The sequence below is a fragment of the Grampus griseus genome, assembly GCF_964374135.1.
Source record: "Grampus griseus genome assembly, chromosome: 4".
NCBI classification, from domain to species: Eukaryota; Metazoa; Chordata; class Mammalia; order Artiodactyla; family Delphinidae; genus Grampus; species Grampus griseus.
Window position 1 is genome coordinate 144161019 of NC_138997.1, and position 23954 is coordinate 144184972.

At 62.4% G+C, this 23954-nt stretch overlaps 3 protein-coding genes across 3 annotated transcripts in view; 1 reads left to right on the forward strand and 2 right to left on the reverse strand.

Annotated features, from left to right (window-relative positions):
- Positions 1-406: 406 nt before the first annotated feature.
- On the reverse strand, positions 407-4646 carry MYL5 (myosin light chain 5; the record flags this gene model as incomplete). Its single annotated transcript, XM_082654048.1, has 8 exons — positions 407-502; positions 867-915; positions 1387-1465; positions 1872-1976; positions 2762-2837; positions 2984-3091; positions 4273-4398; positions 4473-4646. The coding sequence occupies 8 exons, from the start codon at positions 4644-4646 to the stop codon at positions 407-409; spliced, it is 813 nt and encodes a 270-aa protein (XP_082510174.1).
- Positions 4647-7037: 2391 nt separating this feature from the next.
- On the forward strand, positions 7038-8607 carry ATP5ME (ATP synthase membrane subunit e). The gene is made up of 4 exons (XM_082652893.1): positions 7038-7175; positions 7484-7538; positions 7979-8077; positions 8532-8607. The coding sequence occupies exons 1-4, from the start codon at positions 7140-7142 to the stop codon at positions 8555-8557; spliced, it is 216 nt and encodes a 71-aa protein (XP_082509019.1). The 5' UTR covers positions 7038-7139; the 3' UTR covers positions 8558-8607.
- A 1813-nt stretch (positions 8608-10420) lies between these two features.
- The window catches only part of PDE6B (phosphodiesterase 6B), a gene marked incomplete at both ends in the record, with an annotated part of 28252 nt that continues 14718 nt past the window's right edge, over positions 10421-23954 (reverse strand). Inside the window, 19 exons of the mRNA XM_082653772.1 lie at positions 10421-10482; positions 11313-11469; positions 12598-12681; positions 13908-13982; positions 14284-14347; positions 14870-14977; positions 15220-15320; positions 15730-15817; positions 16051-16160; positions 16480-16587; positions 18558-18704; positions 19227-19292; positions 19687-19830; positions 20017-20166; positions 20853-20900; positions 21046-21112; positions 21916-21980; positions 22862-22936; positions 23028-23168. Of these exons, the coding sequence (XP_082509898.1) occupies positions 10421-10482; positions 11313-11469; positions 12598-12681; positions 13908-13982; positions 14284-14347; positions 14870-14977; positions 15220-15320; positions 15730-15817; positions 16051-16160; positions 16480-16587; positions 18558-18704; positions 19227-19292; positions 19687-19830; positions 20017-20166; positions 20853-20900; positions 21046-21112; positions 21916-21980; positions 22862-22936; positions 23028-23168 (1860 nt within the window). The remainder of the gene's footprint in view (positions 10483-11312; positions 11470-12597; positions 12682-13907; positions 13983-14283; positions 14348-14869; positions 14978-15219; positions 15321-15729; positions 15818-16050; positions 16161-16479; positions 16588-18557; positions 18705-19226; positions 19293-19686; positions 19831-20016; positions 20167-20852; positions 20901-21045; positions 21113-21915; positions 21981-22861; positions 22937-23027; positions 23169-23954) is intronic.

The following is a 23954-nucleotide window of genomic DNA, read 5'->3' on the forward strand; positions in this document are numbered from 1 at the left end:
CTGCGTATGGGCAGGCCGGCCTGGTCCGGGGGCACGGCTGAGGGGCGCTGAGTGGGCTGGGGATCCTGAGGGCCCCAGCATGGCTGAGTCTGGAGTGGACAGGTGTGGGGAAGGCCTTCCTTGAAGGAGCCTATCCCAGAGCCATGCTCAACCTCTGCTGAGCCCTGAATGAGCAGCCCCCCAGCCCGGCGCTAGCACAGGTGGGGAGAGCAGGTGGGGCCCGGCTGGGCCGGAAGCAGAGGGTGGGCCCCACGCAGATGCTCCCACCCCCTGAAGACCCTTCTGCCCCCACGGACACTCCCACCCCCAGGGGGGCAACTTCTCCCCCCGAAAGAGACACTTGCAGGCCGGTTTGTGGGTTCGCGTTTATTGAACTGGCCGCGGCCCAGTGGGGGAGGGGTGGCCCTCACTCCGCCTCCCCGTGGGTGAGCACGTAGCTCAGGGCCTTGTAGTCCAAGTTGCCTGCAGTGTCGATGGTGGAGAACTGGAACATCTGGTCAACCTGCGAGTTTGGTGGGGGTCGTGAGGCCCAGGCAGGGGTGGGAGGGAGTGGGAGGGTCCCCGAGGCCGCAGCCAGCAGGTGAATTAATCACAGGAACTGGACTCCAGGCTCTGTCTTGTTTCTGTGCTTGGGGGGAAGGAAGTGGGGGGAGACCCTGCAGAGCAAGGGTTGGGGCCGGGGCGGGTGTCTCCCTTCCTGGACACCGGACATCCCACCCTCCCCAAGGCTGCAGCCTCTGGGGGCTGAGGCACATCCCCCTCCTGAGCCCCCAGAGCCCCGAGAGCCATGCTTGGGCTTCACAGAGGGCCTTGGGGGTGGGGTGGGGGTGGGGGCCTTGGAGGGGGGGTGGGGTGAGGGGACAGACCTCCTCAGCCGTCATCTTGTCGGCCTGGGACACGAGCAGCCGCCGGATGCTGAGGACAGGAGGGAGGGGCCAGATTAGGCTGCTCCGGAGCAGGCATGGCCCTGACTGGAGGGGTGGCCCCGGGGGAGCCCCGTGACGGGTCCACATGGGGGGGCAGGGCTGCTCCGAGGTGGGTGTGCCCCCCCTTCAATCCCACCCGCTCACAGGGCAGGTGCCTCTTGGGAGCCTGGCTCCGGGTGAGTCCTGGGCACTGGGGTGGGGTGGGGGGTGCCCACAGGGAGCCTTCCCTGACCCCCACGCCCCTGGGGGCCAGTGCCTGGCGCACCGAATAGGTCCGTTCACGGTGCCTGGCTGAAGTAGCCCCCAGAGGGGCTAAAGACCCAGCGATGGTCTGAATGGCAGTGACCACTGGCCCCGTGTGGGTAGGGCTGATCCGGCCCTCGGGTACCCTGAAAGCGGGGTGGGGCGGTTGGCACCCCTCCTACCCTGGTGGCGCCCGGGCGCCTGCGGCCACACTCACTAGTCCTTGTTGATGCTGCCTTTGCCGTCGGGGTCCAGCATCTTGAATGCGTTGAGGATGGTCTCCTCGGCATCCGTGCCTGCCCACAGGAGGCCTTGAGTCCTGGGCAACTTGGGGTCCACGCCCTCGCCCACTCAGTGCCCTGAATGGCCTTCCCACTCTGAGCACCTGGGAGACCCTCAGCTCCCACCCCAGCGGTACTGCTCTCGGGGTCCCTTGGGTCCCGCTAGGCCCAGAGCTGGGCGAGTTCTCAATGAGGGACAGAGGCCCCCATCAGTGGGCGAAGCGTTGGGTCTGGGCTGTCAGCTCACCCACCCTGGGGGCCTGACAGGCCCCACAGATGTGGGTCCCGGAACGCCAGGTCCTGGGGCTTTTCAAGGGAGCTGCAGATTTGGGTTTCTATGTGAGACGTGTGGCTCTCTAAGCGCTTGGGGCCACGTAAGCGCACACGCCGCGCTGGCAGACCTGCGGGCTGGCCCACTCACCGCTCAGCTTCTCCCCAAACATGTTCAGGAACAGGGTGAAATTGACGGGCCCCGAGGCCTCCCTGAGCATGGCGTCCAGCTCCTCATCCTTGACGTTGGTTTTGCCTGTTGCAGACGTCGGGGGGGGGGGTCACAGGGCAGGAGTGTCGCCTGCCCTGGCTGCCTTGTGGTCCGAATAGGTGCCCCACGGGGCCCCCCCCCATCATTCTCCAGGCAACCCCAGAACAAAGATGGGACGACCGGAGAGAGGGAGGTGAGCCAGTGCAGGCACCCTTGGCCCAGGCGTGGTGGATGGATACAGGTTCTGAGGGTCAGCAGAGCCCCAAACCCCAGCCCTGGGAGGTGGACTGAGTGGGGGAGAGAAGCCGGAAGGCCTGTGATCTGTTACCTGGGTGTGAGGGGGCACCCCCCAGGTAGAAACCAGCCTGCCCCCCCAGCTCCAAGGGCAGGGCCGCCTCAGGCTGACGACAGCTGTCCCCAGGTGGGGAGGGAGGCAGGGCCGCGGGCTGGGCCGTGCCGCCTGCGAAGGACGAGCCTCTGGTGGGTCTCTGTGTCCTCTCCCAGCTGCACTCCTGGGCCTCCTGACCGTGCCGGGGGTGGGAGTGCCAGCCTGCCCCGCGCAGGGGCAGCAGCGCCTTCCTCGAGCTCTTTACCATCTCCCGCTCTGGGATGCCCATGCTTGGGTTGTGCCACCCACCCCGTGATGCCCTCTGCCCGCCCTGGTCAAACTAGAGGGGAATTTCTCCCCAGGAGAGGCCCCCTCCTCCCCAGAGCCCACGGGAAGTCAGGTCAGGCTTTAAGGCCCAGGAGCGGAACGAGGCTCTGGGACTGGAGCCGGAGGGCGGGGGAGTCGGGGTGCTGTGCTCGAGTTCTGCCCCCGGGGCACATACCCAGGGAGGCGTAGGTGTCCTTCAGGTCCTCCTTGTCAATGAAGCCGTCTCGGTTCTGGTCCATGAGTGTGAACGCCTGGAACCGAGGCCAGGTTCACTGGGCTGCACCCCCTTTCCTGGCTCTGGATCGAGGGTCTTGTCACCTGCATTACACTTCCCAGGGGACCCCTCAGGTACGAGCTTCTGGGTGGAGGGGTTCCCGGTACAAGAGCAGGGCCTCACCTCCTTGAACTCCTGGATTTGGGTCTGCTCAAAGTTGGAGAAGACATTCGATGACGCCCTCTGGGCCCGCAGGGCCCCCCCCTCCTTCTTCTTGGCCTTCCTGCTGGCCTGAGATGAGAACACCAAGGCTCAGGGTCCCCCAGCCTGACCGAGGGTCTCCTTGGGGGCAGCCAGGCATTTGGGGAGACTCAATGCAGAGGACGGGTGCACCGTGGCATTTGGGGCTCCAGGGGGCCCCAAGCCCGTGTCCCTGGGCTGGGGCAGCTGCAGGTGCTTGGCATGGTCAGAGGGACCCATGCGGGGTTCACCCTGAACTATGCCCTGCTCAGTCTGCAGTCCAGCCAGGAGGAAGAGGGAGCAAGTGAACCGTGCCGGCGGCCAGAAGGTGGAAGGGCTTGTTCTGGGGACCCCACTAGGGTGAAGGCCAGGACCCCCACCTTCCAGCCCCAGGCTGTCACCAGGGCTTTCACAAGGCACAGATCTCCCCCAAACCCCAGCACACAGACCCTCACACATGTGCACAAACTCAACTTGTGTGCACACGTAATCAGGCAAAACACACTCATGCATGTGACACGTGCACACACACCCATCCACACGGTCCCACACGCACATCAGGTACAGACACACTCGTGTGTGTACACGCAGCACGCTCACCATGCCTGGGTCTGCCTGATGCGATGGTCTGTGCCCTCCCTGCTGAGGTCGTCCGTCTTAAGCTCTTACCCAGTCCCCCAGGACAGCTCAGACTCCGGCTGCCACTCCCTACAAGGACAGGCTCAGGGCTACCCGGGGGACTGGACAACTGCAGAGTGAGCTTTGGCAGCCAGCAGTGGGTCAGATGCCCCCATCCTGCTGGCCCAATAAGCCCCCGGCCTTCAGGCACCTCCCCACCTGCCCCCTACCCTGCAGTCTGTGTTCTGTGCATCTCTGGGGTGACCTGCACATGGGTCAAGGGCCTGGGGACTGCGGGAACCAGAGGAAGGGGCACCTTTCCCAGACTTGCACACAGTTACTGTGAATGACCCTGGTGGCCAGTCAGCAAGCGTTCCCCGAGTATGTCTGTCTGCCCTTGCCTCCCCGCCTTGGTGGCAGAGACGTCCCAGGCCCTGACCCCAGCCCTGGGGCCAGCCCTCTTGTCCCCACGGCAGGGAGCTCCTTGCCTGGACCTCAGAGGGGGATGACATTTCTTGGATGGAGGATGGCCCATGTGGGCTGGGCTGGGCCCAGCACTCAGCCAGATCTTCCTGCTACAGCATGGCCCCAGGGGCAGAGTCTGGGGAGGGGACCTGGCCCAGGTGCCCGTTGGTGGTACCAGATGTTGGGGGCCACCACAAAGTCAGGGAGAAGATGCCCTGGTCCTCGATGGTGGGGAAGTGCAGAGTTAGTGGCGGGAAGGGGTGGGGGTGGTGGGTCTGCAGGCCGAACAGGAGGAGGAGGCCAGTGGGCGGATGAAGTGGGCAGATGGGATTCCACGGTGGTTTCATACCTGGAGAACAAGTTTTCTGAGCCTCCGGGGCCAGGTCTGGGTGGGGTTGGGATGAGCTGCAGTCACTGGGTGGGGGTCCTCAGGGGCACATCTCCGAGCCACACAGCACCTGCTGCGGCTGGAAGGCGAGGGGCACACACCCTCCGCCACGTAGTGCTGCTGAGGTGCTGCCATCCGCGATCCCAGGGCCAGCTCACCATTTGAGGAAACTGGCTGGGGACGCGTGACCCGCCTGGAGGGACCTGGGGGCTCCTGGGGGCTCTGTCTGGAGGACCCCTGGAGGGCTAACGTGTGACCGATGTGGGACACCTGGGCCTGGGCTGCGCGGTGACCCCATCACTCCCAGCCAGGCGGGTCTGGGTGCGACGCCGGGACGGACCTTGGCCGGGCTGCGGGAGTGGGGAACAGCACACCGAGAGAGGGGTAGGCCCACGGGGTCTGTGCTCAGGAGGCCCAGGCTTGGGGAGGGCCGGAGGAGGCTAGCTGAGCCCCTGGGGAGGTGTCCTGTGGCCGGCCTGTCTGAGCACAGCTCTAAAGATAGCCGCAGAGCCTGACTCCTGGGAGCATATCGGGACTCAGCACGGACAGCTGCCCTGACAGGTGCAGGAGTGTCAGCAGGCGGCCCCTGCGTCCTGAGCCAGGTTAGATGCCCCCGCCCCGACCCCACCCCACAGTCCCCAGGAAGGACTCTGGGCCAATGTGGGTCTCCCCGGCTTCAGGGGTCTTCCCTGGGCGGTTTCCGTAAGCGTGTGTTCCTGGGCCTGTGCGTGCCCTCCGCTGGCCGCCACTCCCCCCGGCACCGTGGAAGCTACTGGTATGTGGTCCCCCCACCAGCACTCTGGCCCCACCTTCAGCCCCAGAGAAATTTATTTTTGATTCTGGAAAAAGGAGTTGCTGAGGAATCTGGTTTATTTTAAAATCCAGGGAAGGGAAAACACATTTGCCACCTGAGGTCATCTGCCCGGCTGCTCCAGGGCCAGATGCAGGTGGAGGGGTGGTGCTCAGCATTGACACAGCATGTGGGCGGTGGAGGAGGGTTACTTTGTGCCTTGTGGAGTCAATGTGTGCCTACAGCTTCCTTGGGAAGGAATGAGTGGGGAGGGGGCGGGTCAAGAGGCCCTCCCCCCACCCCAGGCCCCGCAGAGGCCACAGAGGACGGGTGTCAGGCAGCAGTCCTCAGAGGGTTCAGAAAAGAGCCCAGCTGCCCTGTAGGATCCGCCTTGGCGTTCCCACTCCCAGCCCAGGAAACAGCACAGGTGATTTACTAGCTTCCCAGTGGAAGGCCCAGAGCCAGGACTCCCCAGCAACTGGAGACGGAGCAGGGTCTGCTCAGGCCCCGGTGGCTGCCGAGGGGCTTCCCCTTGGGGCAGATTTACCGAGCACATTCTGTGTGCCCTGGAATTTTTGTCCCTGCATTCTATTCTTTTTAGAATCGGAAGTGATCTTCCTAGCAGTGGAGCAGGGATGCTTGTGAGCCCCGAGCCCTGGTTCTCCGGGAGTTTATGCCTGGAGCAGCACAGGGCCCAAGGCATGGGTGGTCCTACCGCCAGACCCCCAAGCCCCGTTGCCATGGGAACTGTGTGTCAGCACAGCAGGCTCAGTTGGGAGGCTGTCCGGCCACCACTGCCCATCTCTGGGCAGCCTCTTTGCACACCTGGTCTTGGTCAGCTGTGTCTTCGCTGGGGCTGACCACAGATCTGGGGGAGACAGTCTTCTCCTCTGAGGGGGCCAGAGTACCCCACCAGTGCAACCCCTGCCTCCCCAACAGAGGGCAGCAGAAGTGAGCGAGGACCTGTCTGATGTGAACCTTGAAGCTTGGGGCTCCATGATCCTGAGGGCTGGAGTCGGGGAGACCCAGGGAGCAGGTTCTGCTAGGGTGGCCTTCTCAGGAAGACCTGAGCCCCCTTCTGCTGGAGAGGCTCCTAGGGTGAGGAAACTCTAGCTCTGCCGGGGGGCTGGGTCTGGGACCGGGGGTGGGGGTGGCAGGAGGGGGCACCCCAGGCAGTGCGGTCCTGGGAAGCGACTCGGAGGCCACATGGTCGGCCTGGCCTGTCTGTGAGCCCAGAGGGGCCGGCCATGGCCACCCCTCTCTGCTGGGAGCCAGCCTGCACTCAGGTTACATTTTGTACCCGGACCCCGGATTCCCTGCCCAGAGCCTCGAGCCCCTTCCTGGGCTGTCCTCTGGGCTGGCCTGGGGCTGCTGCGGGCCTGGACTAGCCTCGGCTGGGGCCGCACTGCAGCAGTGGGCGGGGCGGGACAGCCCAGGGAAGGAGGATAGCGAGAACTCTATTTCGCACTTTGTAATGTGGACTTATACTTTTCAAATATTTGTACCTGTGCTGTGCGGGCCTCGATGTGTGCTCAACCTGGTCCGAAAACGTCAGTGCCTGGAGGGGTCGCACCCGCTCTGGGGAACCAGCACGTGCCGCCTGGGCCACTGCGCATGCGGAGCCAGTCGCGAGCCGCGCGCCTGGTGACGTCACCCCTCCGCGAACGGGTGCGCGCGCCGTTCTCCCTCCGGCCGCCAGGGGGAGGCTCCGGCGCCTTCTCGCTGCTGACGGCGCATGCGCCCAGCCGGGTGAGCGTCTGCGTCTCCAATGTTTTCCGGGCCCTTGGAGCGTCCTCCTCGGTCCGCGTTGTGCTTCCGGCGCGAAGGTCACGGGCAAGATGGTGCCGCCAGTGCAGGTCTCTCCGCTCATCAAGGTGAACCAGGTTTCGCGGGCGCGGCCGGGTGCTCGGCTCCGCGTAGGCCCGCGCGTGAGCGACTCCGCGGAGCTCGAGACCTCCGGCCCGGCCTCCGCTCGGCGGGACAACCAACCCTCTCTCACCCCGCCCCGCGCCCCGACCCGGAGGCTGCGATTTTCCCCCGCCCCCCGCATCGGCCCCAGACGCCGCGGGTGCGAGCCCCCCCTTCCCCGCACGCGTCCCCCGCGCCCGGGACCCCCCGCGGGCTGAGAAAGCCCCCGGACCCCGGTTCCGCTCCGCCGGTCCTGACCGCCCTTTCCCCGCAGCTCGGCCGTTACTCCGCCTTGTTCCTCGGCGTGGTTTACGGAGCCAAGCGCTACGGTGAGTGACCACGGGCGTATAAAGCCGTCCCAGCCCACGGGGCGCTCACGGGGCTTCTCGACGACGGTGCGGGGTCCCGGGTGCCGGGCAGGAGAGGGGGCAGGGCGGGAGGCGCCAGACCCAGAAACCCGAGCGGGCTGGACCCTTGAGCGGCGCCGCGGCAGGCGTGTAGTTTGGTCGGGCAGCCCCTTGCAGCACAGAGACCTGAGCGAGGGGCGGCAAGACGCCCGGGGTGGCAGCGGGGACCCTGTACCTGCCCTCCGGGTGGGGCTCTCTGTTGAGGAGTGTCAGGCCTTTACGCATATCTAGGTAAAACAGGTACCTCTGGCGTTCACGGTGCACCTGAAGATGACTTTGCTTGTGCACTGAATTCCTTTTACTCAGTGCGTCGGTGAAAACGTTCACTGATATCATCCCTCCCTTTCCCTTTCCTTTAACAGATTACCTGAAACCCCGGGCAGAGGAGGAGAGGAGGATAGCAGCTGAGGAGAAGAAGAAGCAGGATGAGCAGAGGCGCATTGAGAGAGAACTGGCAGAAGGTACTCGTGTTGCCGAACCTCATGGATTTGTTCTCCACCCGCATTTCCAGAAACAGCTGCTGGTCCAGATGAGCCCCACAGTGGAGGGGAAGGGCCGCTGTCTTGGTCCCTGCTGGCCCCTGGGTCCTCTTCTGGGGAAGTGGGAGGGAGAGCAGGTGTGGGTGTTGGGGGTGCATGGTGCTAACTCCCTTTAGTGAGGCCTTGGGCGTGAACTGTCGGCCACCCTCAGCGAGGCCCCAGGACCAGAACCAGGCTCGCCTCTCCCTGCCTGCGGCGGCAGCTTGCAGTCAGGACGGGCAGGGGTAAGGAAGGCCCAGGATGGGAGTGGCAGCAGAGCATAGCCAGGCCCACCACAGAGTGAGATACTGGGTGGTTTAACACCAAACGTCGAAAGTGGGCCCTTTGGATGGCCCGAGTGTGTAATGATGCGTCTGTTTTCCTTCCAATCTTTCAGCCCAAGAGGACAGCATATTAAAGTGAGCCCGCCTTTCCCCGGAGCAGTGTGGATGAATAAAGCCTGCTGTACTGTGTGATTCTCTGATTTCTCTTTACTGTCCCCGGTTGTTTGGTTTCTGGACTCAGACTCAGCAGTTGTGTTCCTACCTTCTCAGGTCATGTGGGGTGCGGGTGGGGAGGGATTCCAGAAGAACCAGTCAGTGACCAGTGCATAAACCGGGCGGGATGCACAGAACCTCCGTCGCCTGTGCCGGGGTATCTGTGGCGGAGGCCAAAGGATGCATCTGTAGCGGAGACCCAGCTGGCCAGGCGTTGTGAGCACTGCTCCGTCTTCTGCGCTCCGAGCCTGGCCCAGACCCTTGGATGGGCAGGGGAGGGGCAGGCTTTGCAGATGGTGGGGGTGGAGATGGCCTGATGCCTCTACGGTTGGGACCTGGATCTCCATCGCCCTCCTGCACGTTCTCCCCTTGACCCCAGGGAGGGGATGTGGCCTCCTGAGGACCAGGCTGGGGTGCAGCTAGGTGTTCAGGGGCCTCAGGCCTTTGTGCCTGAGCAGACGGCAGACTCCACCCCTGGTGGCTGTGGCCTTTCACCCCCAGGCCTGGTGTCAGAAGGGGGCTTAGGCCTGTGCCTGAGCAGACGGCAGACTCCACCCCTGGTGGCTGTGGCCTTTCACCCCCAGGCCTGGTGTCAAGTCGCTGTTCCCAGTTTTGTGCCAGGAGCACATTGCCTATGCTTAGAGCCCCAGTTTATTTGTCAAATGAGTTCATCTGCAAACGTGAGAAGGTGAGAAGCAGCGTACAGCCGTTTTCAGTTAAGGTGAGGCTGGAGTGCGTGGTGGTGCACACCCCCTGGGGTATCCTGAGGTTGGTGGGTAGCTGGCACTGGGTCCCCCTGGGAACCTGGAGGAGCCCCCAGTCGCAGGCCCTTGTCACCACCAGGTGCCACTGTGAGCTGAAGGTTTTGTGGGCGTGTCCTTCGCCCCCCACCCCCCACCCCCGCCGGGAGTGCTGGCAGAGGGCAGCATCTTGAACCGGCTTTAGAACAACTCATTTGGCCTTGCAGTTCTGGCCAAGGCTGCAGCCAGGAAGAGTTTCCGGTATCTGGAAACATTGGCTTTGGAGCTCACGTTATGAGCTAAAGGTCCTTAATTTCTATCAGGTAACTTAGGACCCATTTCAAGCGTGAGTCTTGCATTGTCCCATTTGGGTCTGACTCGCTTTTCTTCCCGGCTCAGAACCATTAATTAGGTCCTTGGAGGCATGTGGTTGCTCCCATGAAGGAAACCTCAGTGGCGCAGGAGGACTTGGGCAGACCACAGGCGCTGGTCCGTCAGCGCGGTTCAGAGCAGCTCCCGGGCAGCGTTCATTACAGATTATTTTTGCACAGATCGCTCACGTCTGATCACTGCTGTTCTCACAGCCTGGACCTTTCTGGCAGGATTTTGTGGTTGGTCACAAATGAGCGTCCTCCACCAAGTAAAAAAAGGGCAGTGTGTTTTCTTTTGATTTTATTCTCAATTTTTGTGCATGTATTTTTTCCTAGACCAGATGGGAATTGGCATCTGTGTATCCATTTCTCCACCCATATATACATAGATACACGTGCAGTGTGAATATATTCACCCGGTGCTTTTAGACACACAGTTTACAGACCCTTTTTGAAGATCTTGGTGGCATTACTGTGCATCCAAAATGTGGATGAGTGTAAGGTAGGCTGTACTGTTCAGACCGTTCATAGTTGGCTTTGGTTCGTAAACACACAAACCTTAAATTGAAAATATCCAAAATGGTCTTCAGTTATTTTCTCAGGCTTCTTAACCTCTTGTACCAGTGGTTAGAGGCACAGCCCCAGTGGGGTGAGGGGGCAGGGGGCCCGCTGACCGGCTTACAGGATGCAGCAGGTGGAAGACTGGGGTGCCGGGCCGCCGTTGCAAACTTCTGTGCCGGCTGCAAGAGAAGACAGGACGGTGAGCGGTGAGTGAGAAACGGGCGCGCCAAGCTCCTCCCCTCCACACACCCTGCAGGAGGAAGGGCAGAGACGGGCTGGTTGGCCTAAGCCGATTAGCCCAGCAGTTACTAGTTTAGCCCTTGGTGACACTCCAGCCTGGGCCTCTCTGAAGCTGGCTTGTTTCTATTGGTTCCCTCCCCTGCGGGACGTTTCAGGGAATGGCGATAAAAGTCCCAGAGCGCAAGCGAAAACCAAGGCAGCAGCTCACAGGTTCTGGTTTGGGGGGCGTGCTGAGTGGTTCCAATAGAGCCACGTTCCCGCACTGCAGGGTGAAGGTGAACAGGTGCAGCAGCGCAGGGAAAGACACCGCGCACGCTGACTCCTAGCTCGCTTCCTGTCATTTTCTATGCGTCTGCTGTTATCTCGGGCTGGCGTGGGAGCTGAGGTAGAGTTTCTGAGCTCCCTAAGAGGGCACTGCTGATTGATTATGGAACAGAGGAGCTGTTAAGAGTTCACGCTATTTCAGCGGGGCTTTCCTTCCTTTTATAGAGGAGGTAACACTCAGTTACTTCCTTCCTGAGTCCCCGGCTAGGACCCCAAGCGCGCCCCCATGCTCTCCAGCTACGCTGAATCAGCAGGGCTGTTCCTGTGGGGTGGGCCTCCCCACGTGGCCACCTGTGCCCTGTGCAGCCAGGAGCCCTGGTGCGCCGACCACAGGGCCTCCTGAAGGCTGGCTTTTCCCCGAGTTGAACTCTGTTGCCTCGTGCCCGGCCCTGCAGGCCGAGGCCCGGCTGTGTGGTCTTGGCGGCGGCAGGTGTGGAGCGCAGACCTTTTTTGGCCGCCGTCCTCTCCGCCTCCTTCCTCTGCTCCTCCTCCAGGGCCTTCACCTTCACCTCGTACTCGTCAGCCAGGGTCTTCCACTCCTTCCTGTTGTTCTGCAGCCGGTCGAACATGGGCAGGATCTCCTCGTGGAAGCGGGAGAACTCCTGGAAAGGGAACCGAGAAGTCAGGCCACAGCCCCAGTGGCTCCTGGGCGGGCTGGGCTGGGGGGGGGCATGGGGGTGCCACGTGCCCAGCAGAGGCCTGAAAAGGGAGAAGGACGTGGGGGGTTGTGTCCTTGAGGTTAGAACAGGAGCTGTGGGGCGAGGTCCCCAAGAATAGAGTAGAAAGCATCAAAGCAGAAGGGACGTTCCCCCGGCAGGGGGGGCTGGGAAGGCGGCCCAGACGTGCAGGTGTTGGGGCTCCTTTGCCCTCTCTCATACGCACATCGCACGTCACACAGAGCCCACGCTCGCCCAGGAACACGTGTGAACGCCCGCAGGCTGTGTGGGTGGACGCAGGTGGGGAAGGCAGTGGGAGGGGAGTGCCTGGTGGTCCCCGGCAGTGACCACCTCAGGACCAGCATGTGCACCCTGGTCCCGCCTCCCTCCCCAGCACTGACAGCCCCCCCTTGGCGGGGGCAGAAAAGGGAGCTGGTGTTTCGGTAAAGGGAAGCGTGAGACCTCGGGGGCTGGGGTGGGGAGTGGAGCAGGAGGGACGTCACTCAACTCAACCTGAAAACCTCCTCGGAGTGTGGGGTCTGCCCCCCCCAAGATGGGCGGGGCCTGTGACGTCATGGTGTGTGTCACTCGGGCGGGCTCTGCCCCCTCACTCCCTTGCCAGTCCCTGGAGCTGATGTCACAGCACCTGTCCCAGCTCCTTGGCATGCGTCCCACTGTCACTGGGCTGTGCCCGGGTGTTTGCTGGGCTGCGTGCACCCAGCTGGCGACAGTGGACGACCCCCCTCCTCCCAGGGTGCAGACACTGAACAAATGCACTGCACGTATACTGCAGTCAGTGCCCTGAAAACAGCGCGCAGCCCTGGGCAGGGGCGCCTTAGACGGGGTTTGGGAAGGGACATTTGAGGTACGACCTCGAGGTGAACAGGAGGACGTTCTGGGAGGGAGAAACTGGGGGGGCTGATGGGGAGGGGACCCCTTGGGGTGACGCTGAGGATTTCGATTCCGAGTGCAGACTCAAGGGGGATGGGAGCCACCGTCCCCCACGCACCCACCCCCGCCCATTCCCCGCCCCTCCCCTGCAAACCCAGCCAGGCCCTGGGCCACCCCGCTCACCTTGTACACGAACGTGCACACAAAGTCAATGAAGCCGACCTGCAGTTTGGGGAGCTCGGCCGCCTTGTTCCGGTCCATCATCGGCTTGTGGGGGAGCAGGGACACCGTGAGGCACCTGGTGGCAGGCGTGCCTGACACCTCCCCAAGCCCCCAGGACTCAGCCCCACCCCGGCTCGGTGAAATTGTCCACGGAGACAAGAGAGCAGCGCCCTGGGGATGAGCTGGCCTTGGAAGGGAAAGCCAGGACGCCCCTTCCCTTCCGACCCACAGCCCCGTTCTGGGGAGCTGCCCTAGGCAGCGCTGGGCTCAGGCCACGTCAGCCAGGCGTGGAGCGCAGAGCCCCTTCCTCCAGCTTCCCCCCCCCCTTGAGCTATCCATGGTGCTGACCCAAGGCCTGGCTCGTGACTCCCAAGGGGGCAAACCCCCATGCTCTTGAAGGAGCTGTCCTTGGTGTCCAGACTCTGGACCCCCCCTCCCCCACCCCCACCCTCGGTTGCCTGCTGGCAGGCCCTTCCTCGGAGTTGCCCTCTGTCTGGAGCTCGGTGTGCTGGAGTGAGCCATGCAGGACCCTAGAGGCCTGGCCCGGAGGAGACTGACAGGCTGCCTGCCCTTCCCCCAAGAGACTTTGCTAGTTGGTCAGGGCACCCTTTCCTGCAGCCTGCGCCTGGCCCCAGAGCCTTCCCAGCCCGGTGCTCAGAGAGCTCTTCAGTGGCTGGAGTTGGCTTGTGAGACAAAATCTCTCTCCATCTCTTCTGCCCATTGTTGGGTAATGCTCGTGTCCTTGTCCCCATGCAGGTGCCACTTCGGTCTAGCAACAGGTTCCTGACCCCCACATTGCTGAGCTGAAGGTCCCGGCATCGTTATAGCCCTGAAGGCAGACTGAGCTCCAGTCACGCCCAGACGGGCCTCCCTCCCTTCCCTCCGCCCCTGTGACCTGGCGACCGTGCGCACAGATCCAAGCCCCAGGGTCCTTCCAGTACTGGACAGCCCTGCCCCCCGGTCCCCGCCTCCTCTCCCCCTCCTCCCTGCAGAGCTGCCTGGGCCCGTGGAGGCCTTGGGTCCTGAGCCCCAGTCGGGCTCTGCAGCTTCGGCAACGGCTTTCCATCACTGCAGGCATCACAGTTTTACCCAACCCCTGCCTTTTCCGCAATTTACCCAGATTCGGTCCCAGCTAAATTCTCACCAGATTCATGTCACATGACCCCACAAAGTGAGAGTTAGGTCCCAGGACCCCAGACCCCCGGGGTCCCCTGTCCGAGGCTCCCAAGCACCGTGATGGGTATGTGGAGGATTCTGGAAGCAACACTCACGATGGGCTGCTGATCCAGAACTGTCCTCTCCAGGTCCCCTTGTTCCCAGAACTCAGCTGCCACCAGCAGAGCGACCTGAAAGGCACACGGAAGGCAGGCGTGCTGTGGATTCGGTGATGGTCAGATATTGTCCTGAGATCCTGTCAGGTTGGCCGGTGCCCTTGGTCTTCTGCACCCCAGACTCTGGTGTCCCTACTATTCAGGTTGGGAGTGCGGCAGCCCATTCCACCGTGGCGGCACTGGCTGGGCCCCAGAGCTGGGCAGCAGCCCTCGGCACTAGTTGCAGATGAATGGCTCTGTTCCCGCATCCCAGGCTGCACCTGGATGCAACCCCGTGAGGACTGGCAAGACGTCTGGGGCCCCTCATGACTCTGACCTTGCTCTGGACTTCCCAGGGCTTGGTGATGGCAGACAGGTCACACGCCGTCATCATCATGGCCCTGTGGGCAGACGGAGCTCCAGGCACATCCACACTGGCCTCCCCCCTTCCCCTCCACCTCTGCAAGGCCCGGTGACCGTGGAGGCACAGGTCCAAGTCCCAGTGTCCTTCCGGCAGTGGACGGTGCTACCCTGCACCCCACTCCACGCCTCCCCCACGCTCCCCGTCTCTTCGCCCCTCTCCCTAGGCAGCCAGGGACAGGAAGGTCAGCAAGTGCTTCTGGGGGACCAGTGATTTACACATACTTCCTAATTGGACCTCTGGGACAGGCCTGGGGCTGGACGTAGTTCTGAATCTGCACTTTGCAGGTGAAGGGACGGAGGCTCATGAAGCGAGCACGGTATGTAATTGTGGACAAGGCCGTCCACCCCCAAGTCCTGCTGCTGCTCCCCTGAAAGGAGAGCGGGCGAGGCGAAGCGTTGGTAGGAGGCGCTGAAGCTGTGAGAAGTGGGCTGTTCTTGCTGTGGAGCGTCTGGGCCCTGGGGCTCGCGGTCCTGCGGGGGAGGCGTCGCCCTGCACTCACATGACTATCTCCTTCCGCGTCGTCTCCAGGGAGAGGTACTCCACCCAGCTGTTCCTGTCCTCGTAGTTCTGGGACTCATCCACAATCTTCTGGAACATCGTCCTCTTCCTGAACCCCAAGGACAAAGGGAGGGAGTTGACCCCCGCCCCCTCACGCCACGCAGGACCACACGTCCTCCTTGATCTCAACCCCACACGCCCTTCCAGGAGAGGAACCGAGGTGGGGAGTGCAGCCTTTGTGGGGCCCCGGGGCGGGTTGTCTGCCTGGAGCCCCAGGTGCCCCCCAGCCAGGCTCCCTCCCCATGGGGCCTCCTGGTGGTCTCCACGAGGCGGGTGGGCGGTGGTACCCACTTGAAGTAGAGCGCCAGGTCTGTGGCGATGATGGCGATGTCCATGAGGTGGATCACGTGCTCATGCTGCCGCCGGTTCAGGTTCTGATAGATGTTCAGGGTCTGCAGGCGGGGCTCTGGTCACAGGTGCGTCCCCCCCGCTCCCCGTCCTTTCCCCTCCCCCACCCCTCCTGGAGGTCATCCGTCTGTCCCTCTTGGCGTTGCTGGCCAGCTTCTACCCAAGGGTCATGGGCCCCAGGCCCAGGTGGCCGCACATTGCACCGGGAGGCCCCCACCCCCCCTCCCCCCCAACACTCCAGGGACCTGAGCCCACCTCACCCCCCGTGAGGGCATTTCCAAACTGGAATCACCAGGCCCATCCCATCACCCCCATCGCCACCACCACAAAGCCTGCCTCCCTTCTCCAGCGCCAGAGCTGTGTGGTGTGGACGCTGGCAGTGGAGTTCCAGGGGTGCAAGCGAAGGTCAGTCGGCCAGGAAATACAGCAAGAGAGCAAAGGGAGGGCACGCACCTCCTCGGAGAGCAGGAACTTCCCGAACTCCAGGTGATGTCGTTCCAAAATCGAGGAGCCGTGGAGCTTGGCTAAAGGGTTCTGGGATCTGTCACGGAGGTTAAATGAAAAGCAAGCAGTGGTCAGGAGCCCCAGAGCAGCCTGTTTGCCCCCAGCTCCCCCCATGAGGAACGGGCACCCCTGTGGGTGCGGCAGGCCCTCAGAGGCGAGCGCTCTCCCCAGCCGCTCTGCTGGGAGGCAAGCTCTCCGCAGGCCCCTCCCCGGGGACGCTGTGGCTGCCTCCAGCGCACAGCCACGTGGGCGCCCCAGGAGCGCGCCTACTTCATCTGGTACAGGTTGTTGGTGCCCCGGTGGTCGATGTCGTGGCACAGGCCGGCGGTCACCATGGCGAAGGCCTCCAGGTCCGTGTAGTAGCTCTTCAGTTTGCCCGTCTGCAGAGACAGGAGCCCACGATCCTGCAGCCCGTCAGCACCCTCGCCTGCCCTTGCTTCCCTGCTCTGCCGGGTGGGGGCAGGGGTGTGGGAGGCGGGGAGCTGGGCCCGACCCCACTGCCCCTTCCCAGCTCACGTGCTCTCCATCCACTTCCCCGGCTGGGGGTGTGCGCCAGTCAGAGGGGCCTCTGCCCTTGAAGGCCCCCACCTCCCACGTGGAGGGGCCGCCACCTAGGGTGCTGCCCTTGGAAGTGGGAGGGTCTTCACCACCCTGATCAGACGGGTGAGCCCTCTCCCCACCCCCGCCACACCCACGCACCATGAGAAGCGTGAACATCGTCTGGGCCACGTTGAAGCCGTGGCGCCAGTTGTGGTAGGTGATTCTCCGGTACCCCTTGCTCACGGAGAACAGGAACCGCACCAAGACCTGAGGGAGGTGGAGACGTGGGCTCCAGGCACCGAGCGCCTGGTCCCACCGTCGCTCTCCCAGCTGACAGCTGTGGGAAAGGCCCACGTCCCGTCCCCGCCCCACCACTGGCCTTTCGTGGGTGGCACCTGCCGGGTGCACCCGGGGTGGCAGGCAGCCAGAGGGGTGGAGCCAAAGCCAAGAGCAGGGCATCTGGGCCTCCGTCCTATTGCGAAGCCCCAGATTGAGACACGGACCCCAGGAGAGGGGGCTGGGATATTTCAGAAGACGAGGTCCATTTCAGCCATGGGTATCTGAATGCGGCAGGATGTGTGGGCACCTGGCCCAGTGACGGGGGAAAGGGGATGGTGGCTGAAGGTCCAGAGGCCGAGGGGTGGCAGAAGGGTGAGCAGTTATCTGTGGACAATAGAACATGGGCCCAAGGGAGCCTCTCATTGCTTCCACTGTGGTTTTTAGGGCCAGAAATTATTTGGAAATTTTTTATTCTGTTAATACTTTCTACAGTTTATTTCTTTTGTGTTTTCCCTTTGTTTTTTGTACAATGTCTATAGAAAATGCCAGCCTGCTGCACTTGTTCTCCAGGGCACAGAGAAAGACGGTTCCCTCACTTGGCCTTGGGGAAGCAGATGCTCCCTGAGGTGTGAAGGTGGAGGCAGGGCAGAAGCTGGAAAACCACAGGGAAGCAGCACAACTGGGAAGGCTGTGCCCCTCTCCCTGGGACAGTCTCTGAGGGGCCCTCACCTAGAGGGGCCCTCACCCCTCTAGGGGCTCACACCTAGAGGGTGCTGTGTGCTTTCTGCACAGGTGCTGGGCTGCTTCTGTCTCCTCTTCCTCCAAAACCAAACACCCACTGCTGCCCAGTGATGCACTTGATGATCAGACTGCCTGGAGTACCTGTGTAACAAACTTCCCATCCATCCGTCCGTCCGTCCGTCCGTCCGTCCATCCATCCATCCATCCAGCCAGCCATCCATCCAGTCAGCCATCCATCCATCCATCCATCCATCCAGCCAGCCAGCCAGCCAGCCAGCCATCCATCCATCCGTCCGTCCGTCCATCCATCCATCCATCCATCCATCCACCCACCCACCCACCCATCCACCCATCCATCCATCCATCCATCCAGCCAGCCAGCCAGCCAGCCAGCCAACCACCCACCCATCCACCCATCCATCCATCCATCCACCCATCCATCCATCCAGCCATCCAGCCAGCCAGCCACCCACCCATCCATCCATCCATCCAGCCACCCACCCATCCATCCATCCATCCATCCATCCACCCATCCATCCATCCACCCATCCATCCATCCATCCACCCATCCATCCATCCACTCATCCATCCATCCATCCATCCATCCATCCATCCATCCATCCATCCACCCATCCATCCATCCAGCCACCCACCCATCCATCCATCCATCCAGCCAGCCAGCCAGCCATCCAGCCAGCCACCCATCCATCCATCCACCCACCCACCCATCCATCCATCCACCCATCCATCCATCCACCCATCCATCCATCCACCCATCCACCCATCCATCCATCCATCCAGCCAGCCAGCCAGCCAGCCAGCCAGCCAGCCACCCATCCACCCATCCATCCATCCACCCATCCATCCATCCATCCATCCATTCATCCATCCATCCAGCCAGCCAGCCAGCCAGCCACCCACCCACCCATCCACCCATCCATCCATCCACCCACCCATCCATCCATCCATCCACCCATCCATCCATCCATCCATCCATTCATCCACCCATCCACCCATCCATCCATCCATCCAGCCAGCCAGCCAGCCAGCCAGCCAGCCAGCCAGTCATGTATTCTAGGCACACTTGCCCTGAATATTTTGCTGGCCTGCACTGTCCATTCTGTAATGAACATGTTTGCCCCCAGACTTCCTGCGGGACCTGGGACTCCTGACCACCTCTCCCTGAACTGAGACCCTGATCATGAATGACCCCTCACCTCCTGGGGGATCTGGAACTTTCGAACCACTCCCAGCTCGTAGTACATCTGGATGCCACATTTGACCAGCTCCAGCTCCGTGCACTCCAGATCAGAGAAGTGGAACTCATAGATATCAAACTTGGTGGGCCCCGGCAGCTCTTGCTTCTGTGGGAAGGATTGTGGGGCTGAAGCGGGCAGGCCCACCGAAGCCCCGCCTGTTTCTTGTCTCTTCTCCTCTCAGGACACTCTGTCCAGCATCAGACACCCCAGGTGTCCGGTAACATCAAGCCAGTAGCCTGGGGCACTCACATCCCCTCCCAGCTCAGCCCCCTTCCTCTCCCCTTCTCCCACCTGTGGCCCAACAACGAGAACTTGCCAGCTGGGCAGACACGGTGATGTTGTCAGGGAAACAAACACAAAGATACGCACATACACAGGCACACGCAGAGAGAGACAAGGACACGTGAATATACAGGCACACGGAAGGACACACAGACACATGCACTGACACGGGCACACACGATGCGCAGGAACGTGGACGCGTATCAGCGGCAAACATCACAAGCTCACGCTCTGTGCCCAAGCTCACTCCGGCCTCCTGGGAATGGAGGCGTTCCCCCCCCCCCCCCCCCCCCCCCGCCTCAGGCCCGCCCAGTCTCCACCTGGGGGCGGGAGTCAGGTTCTGACCAAGATTCTCCCCAGCTCATCTTCCTCGCATTCCGCAGGCTCCTTCCCGAGACGCTCTCTTGTTGGCTAGGAGAGAGACCGTGTGCTAAGAGACAGAGCGACAGTGTCAGCTACACCCCTCCTGACTGTGGGACAAAGTGACATTGGGCACGAAAGAACAGCGGGAGCCTCCAGGAGCCCCAGCTGAGGCCTCTGGCTTCAGAGACGGCGACGATGAGAGCCCAGCCGGCTCGCGGTTCCTACGCGTCCCTGCCTCTCCACGCCTGTCGAAGCTCTCCACTAGGGCGATGACGGTGGAGGCCTTGCACTGCACGACCAGAAGGGCCGTGATCGCTGCCTGCCCACAGCTGAGGGCCTGGGGCCCAGGGAAGGGCTGCCCAGCCGTGCGGCGCGGCGAGTGGGCTGCAGGTGGTGCCTCTGCTGCTGGGATGCCCCGCCTCCCCGCGGGGCACCGACATACCAGGATCAACTGGATTTCGTCCCTGTCGCATCTCACGTGGTACAGAACCATGTCCTGGGCGATGTCCTTGCGGTTCTCCAGCCTGTTCATCTTGTCGTAGGTGTCGGCGTTCAGCGCCGACCAGCCCAGGAACTGCGTGAGAGACTGCAGGAGCGCGTCACCCACCACGGGCCCCCCCGGTGCGCAGGGGGCTCCCAGGGGGCCGGCCTCCAGCCCCTGGGATGGGGCCTCACAGCTCCTCCCGGGCTCTCGCGCCGGGTCAGGGCCCGGAGCAGGCGGTGTCCCCACCACACAGGCGTCGCCTCTGGGGCCCACTGGACAGGCGCTTACCTCCATCAGGAGTTCGTCCTGCTCATCGAAGGGCTTCCCGTCTTTCCTGTTGTAAAACGTCGCGACCCCCACAATCTCCTCCTTCTTGTTGACGATGGGCATGGAGAGGACGTTCTTAATGACCCACCCAGAGTCGTCCAGAGGCCCTTCCTGCGAGGAGAGGCGTCTGGAGCTGACCGCTGCCCTGGGTCTGGCCCTGGCCCGGGCCTGGCTTGTCAGCCAGGGAGTGTGAACCTCGCTTCTTCTGCCCTCAGACTGTGAAGACTGGGTCACTGTTCCTGTCTGTTGGCCCCCAAGGGTGTGTGCTGTGACCTCTCCCCAGAGGAGAAGGGAGGCCTTGTCCACAGGGGCAGCCTCGCTGTGTGAGTGCTGTGGTCGCACAGGGTCCCACCCTTGGAAGGCCCCCCGCTTGACTGAGTGCCCTGCTGCCAGGTTCCTAATAATTGTTGACCAAGGGGCCTAGCACCCCCGTCCCAGTGGGCCTTACAGTGGGTCCTAGCTCACATCCCACTGATGCCTGGCCGGTGAAATAGGGACCCTGGCCAGTTCCTGGAGGAGGCCCCGAGACACAAAGCCCGTCTCCACTGGTCCACTTGACCTAGGCCTACTTCAGAAAAGAGCCCGCCCTGGTCATGTGTCCCCACATGGAGCAGACGTGAACCCTCGCCAGGCACAGGCGTGCCCAGCCAACACGCAGACCTGTGTGTACGGAACACGTGTTTGCTGCCGTTAGCCTGTGAGACGTGAGGTTGTTCCCTAAACAGTCCCTCCTTTCTGAGTCACAATGTCTTCTTTCCTAAGTACCACACGCTTTCTATGAATGAATAGACGGGTACCTGAAATTTGAACATTTCATCAGCCTGGGCGTTCATAATGTTACAGATCTGAAAAAGGACCAGAAACACAGTTTCACTTGAAGCGGCCAGATGTACAGTATGACACTAACATAGACTCTGTCCAAGCTGAGGAGCTTCCAAGTGAGCAAAGCCGGGGCACACGGGCCGGTGGGAAGGGCTCCGGGGGACTCACAAAGCCACTTTCTGCCACGTAGGTTGGAAGGCCACTGGCGAGGGCCCAGTGGTCGGCGGGGGGTGAGCTGTGGGAGAGAAGCAGAGGTCAGAGGACCAGATGCTCAGCTGTGTGTTCGTGCTGATTCCCGTCTCTGACCCCAGGTGGGCTGTGGGGAGCTGGCAAGGACTGGAAGAAGACGGGGGAGGCCAGGGGTGAGGTCTGGGGGCGCCTGAGTGGCCTCACTCCTCCTCTGCCCACGCTGAGGCCCCTTGCCCTACAGGGGGCCGCACGCGTCACCCCTGAGGGCCTGGCCCTGGATCCCAGTCCCTGCATGGGACCTGCGGGCTGGGGTCCTGACAGGCTAGTGGGGCCACGGAGGCCACACGGCCATGCGGCTGTAGGGCTGGTAATGGCCAGCTGCCGCCTGCCAGTCTCTCTGGGCTGCCCCGAGCTCCACGCGACTCTGCTACCCGCTGGGCTGGGTCCCCTCCTGTCCCGCCCCATTGGGTGTGCAGTGTTGGGCCTCCCCTGCCGGGGGCTCTACCTGCTGGGCTGTCTGGGTCAACCAAAACGAGACCCTGAGGGCCTCAAGGGCCAGTCGCTGCTGACAGGGCCGCCTGGACAGCTCATCTGACCCCCTGGGCACCCGCACCAACAGCCGTGAGGCTTCGGGCCTCCTCAGGCCCCCACTCATTTCCTCCCAGACCAGTAAGTGGGCCTCCCTCCCCACCGCATCCTGCCGCGCCCCCCAGCTCAGGGAGCACTAAGGTGTGCGGGGCCGAAGCCGGGGCCGCTGACTCCGCTGCGACAGGTCCTCAGGCCAATCCAGCCGGGGTCCGGGGTGGTCCTGCCCTTGGGCAGTGCTCCTCATAAAACCCCGACACTTACGGGATGACCTTGATGTCTTCCTTGCCATGGAGGATGTAGTCGATGACTTTGTAGAAGACGATTTCCTGAGAAACAGACCCAGCAAGCGTGAGGGGCTTCCCGACGGGAACCCGTCAAGACATATGCCCACATAACTGCACATAGGCACACAGGTGCACACGATGTACACGCGCGCCAACCGTCATGGGACACACATTACACACTCTGGTTTACATCTGTCTTCCCTCCGTCTGTGTCCCACTCAAGCCCATGCAAAAACTGGGCCCTGTGCTCCTTCACACATATGCACGCAGCTGACCCAGGCCTGTACGTCTGTGACACGCACACACACACACACACACACTCACACAGTCACTCACACTCACATAACTATGAGAAGCCGTGGTCACAGCCAGCCTTTGCGCAGAGAATCCTGCATGCACTTGGCATGGAATCCTCTGATGCCCTGTTATTATCCCCATTTGACAGGAGGGGAGACTGAGGCATGGCCACGCTCTGAAGTATGACCCGGGTTGGACGCACAATAAGTGACAGAGATACCTGCCCATGTCCCTACCCTGCTCACACACACCCACGAAGCCCCACTCAGGCAGATGTTACAATGATTTAAGAATAGGGCAGCGGGAGGTTAGGGTCAACCAGAACCGATGTTGGTCTTTACAACCAGGCTGACAACACTTGTCAGGAGACCAGGCCTGGCCCTCGGCCCCAAAGCACTGCAGGGCTGGAGTCAGGGGAGATGGCCCCGGGGGCCTGACCTCTGCAGCGGTCAGATAGCCAGCCGGCCCACAGCCTCGTCCTCGGCGCCCACACCCTTCCCCTAGCCTTCCTTCCCTCTCCCACCCTGGGTCGGGCCGGGACAGGCCCCTTCCCACCCTGGGGTTGGAGCCAGGAAATCCAGGGTGCACGGGCAGGGCCTGTCCCTCCCCCCAACCCCATGACTCACACGGCCGTCAGGTGTGCGTGGGCCTGAGTACGGCGGGGCTTCCCCCATCAGCACAGGCCACACGTCAAAGAATTCCTGGGTGGAGGAGAGAAGGGAGTGAGTCACTGAGTCAGCGGCGGAGCTGGGCGAGGCTGACCGGGAGGTCCTTGGGGCGCTGAGGCCTCACCTTCTCCTTGGTCATGTCCAGGAGGCCCACTGAGTATCGGTCACAGTTCAGATAGGCCCGCACAGTGTAGAAGGCCTTGTGGAACTGCCTCTCGATGTCCGTCAGCTCCTCAAACACCTTGTTGGCTGACCACAGCAGCACCTGGGGAGTGACATACCTGTGGGTCGTGGCCACACCTGCCCACACCCGTCTGACCACAGCGGCACCTGGGTGTGAGCTGTCACGCCTGAGACACACACATTCACACGCGCTCTGACCTCGGAGCCCTGGGGGACACTGGTGACGGTGCCTCTCCCAACAGGGTGCCGGCACCAGGCTGAGATCCAAGCACGTGACTCCCTGCTCCCTGCCTCGGGCCCTGCAAACCTTCTGGAAGGTAAAGTCTCCAGTCTTTGGCCACATCCCTGCCGCTCACTGCCTGGTGCTGGCCTCAGGCTGGGTTGGTGAGGGAATGAGTGAAAACTGAAATCGATTGCCATGAGCTTGAAGGGCAAAGATCTGACCAGCCAGCCCTCCATAATTAGCCTGTGAGAAGCTGGGGCTTGAGAACAGGAATTCATTGTTTCCTGGAGGTCAAGTGCTTTTGTGGTCTCTGCAAAGTGAGTTGAGAGTGGCCCTGGCCAGACCCTGCCCCAGACATTGACGCCCAACTGGGCCCCAGGCTGCTGTCCAGGGCCACCCATCGGGCTCTCCTCCCCCCTCCTCAGCCACGGCCCACAGGCAGGTCCCTCTAGACCCCACCCTTTCACACTCACTCACCACCTCCGTGCCCTCTGACCTTTAATAAGGGCGGCCTGGTGCCCAGCCCCTCCGCCTCCACTGCAATTCTTCCTTGCCTGGCTCCCTCCCTGCTGGCCACCCTCGGGGCCCTCTGCAGCACCTGCACCCTTTGTTGTTACAGGTAGGGATGGGCACTGGAGACCCCAC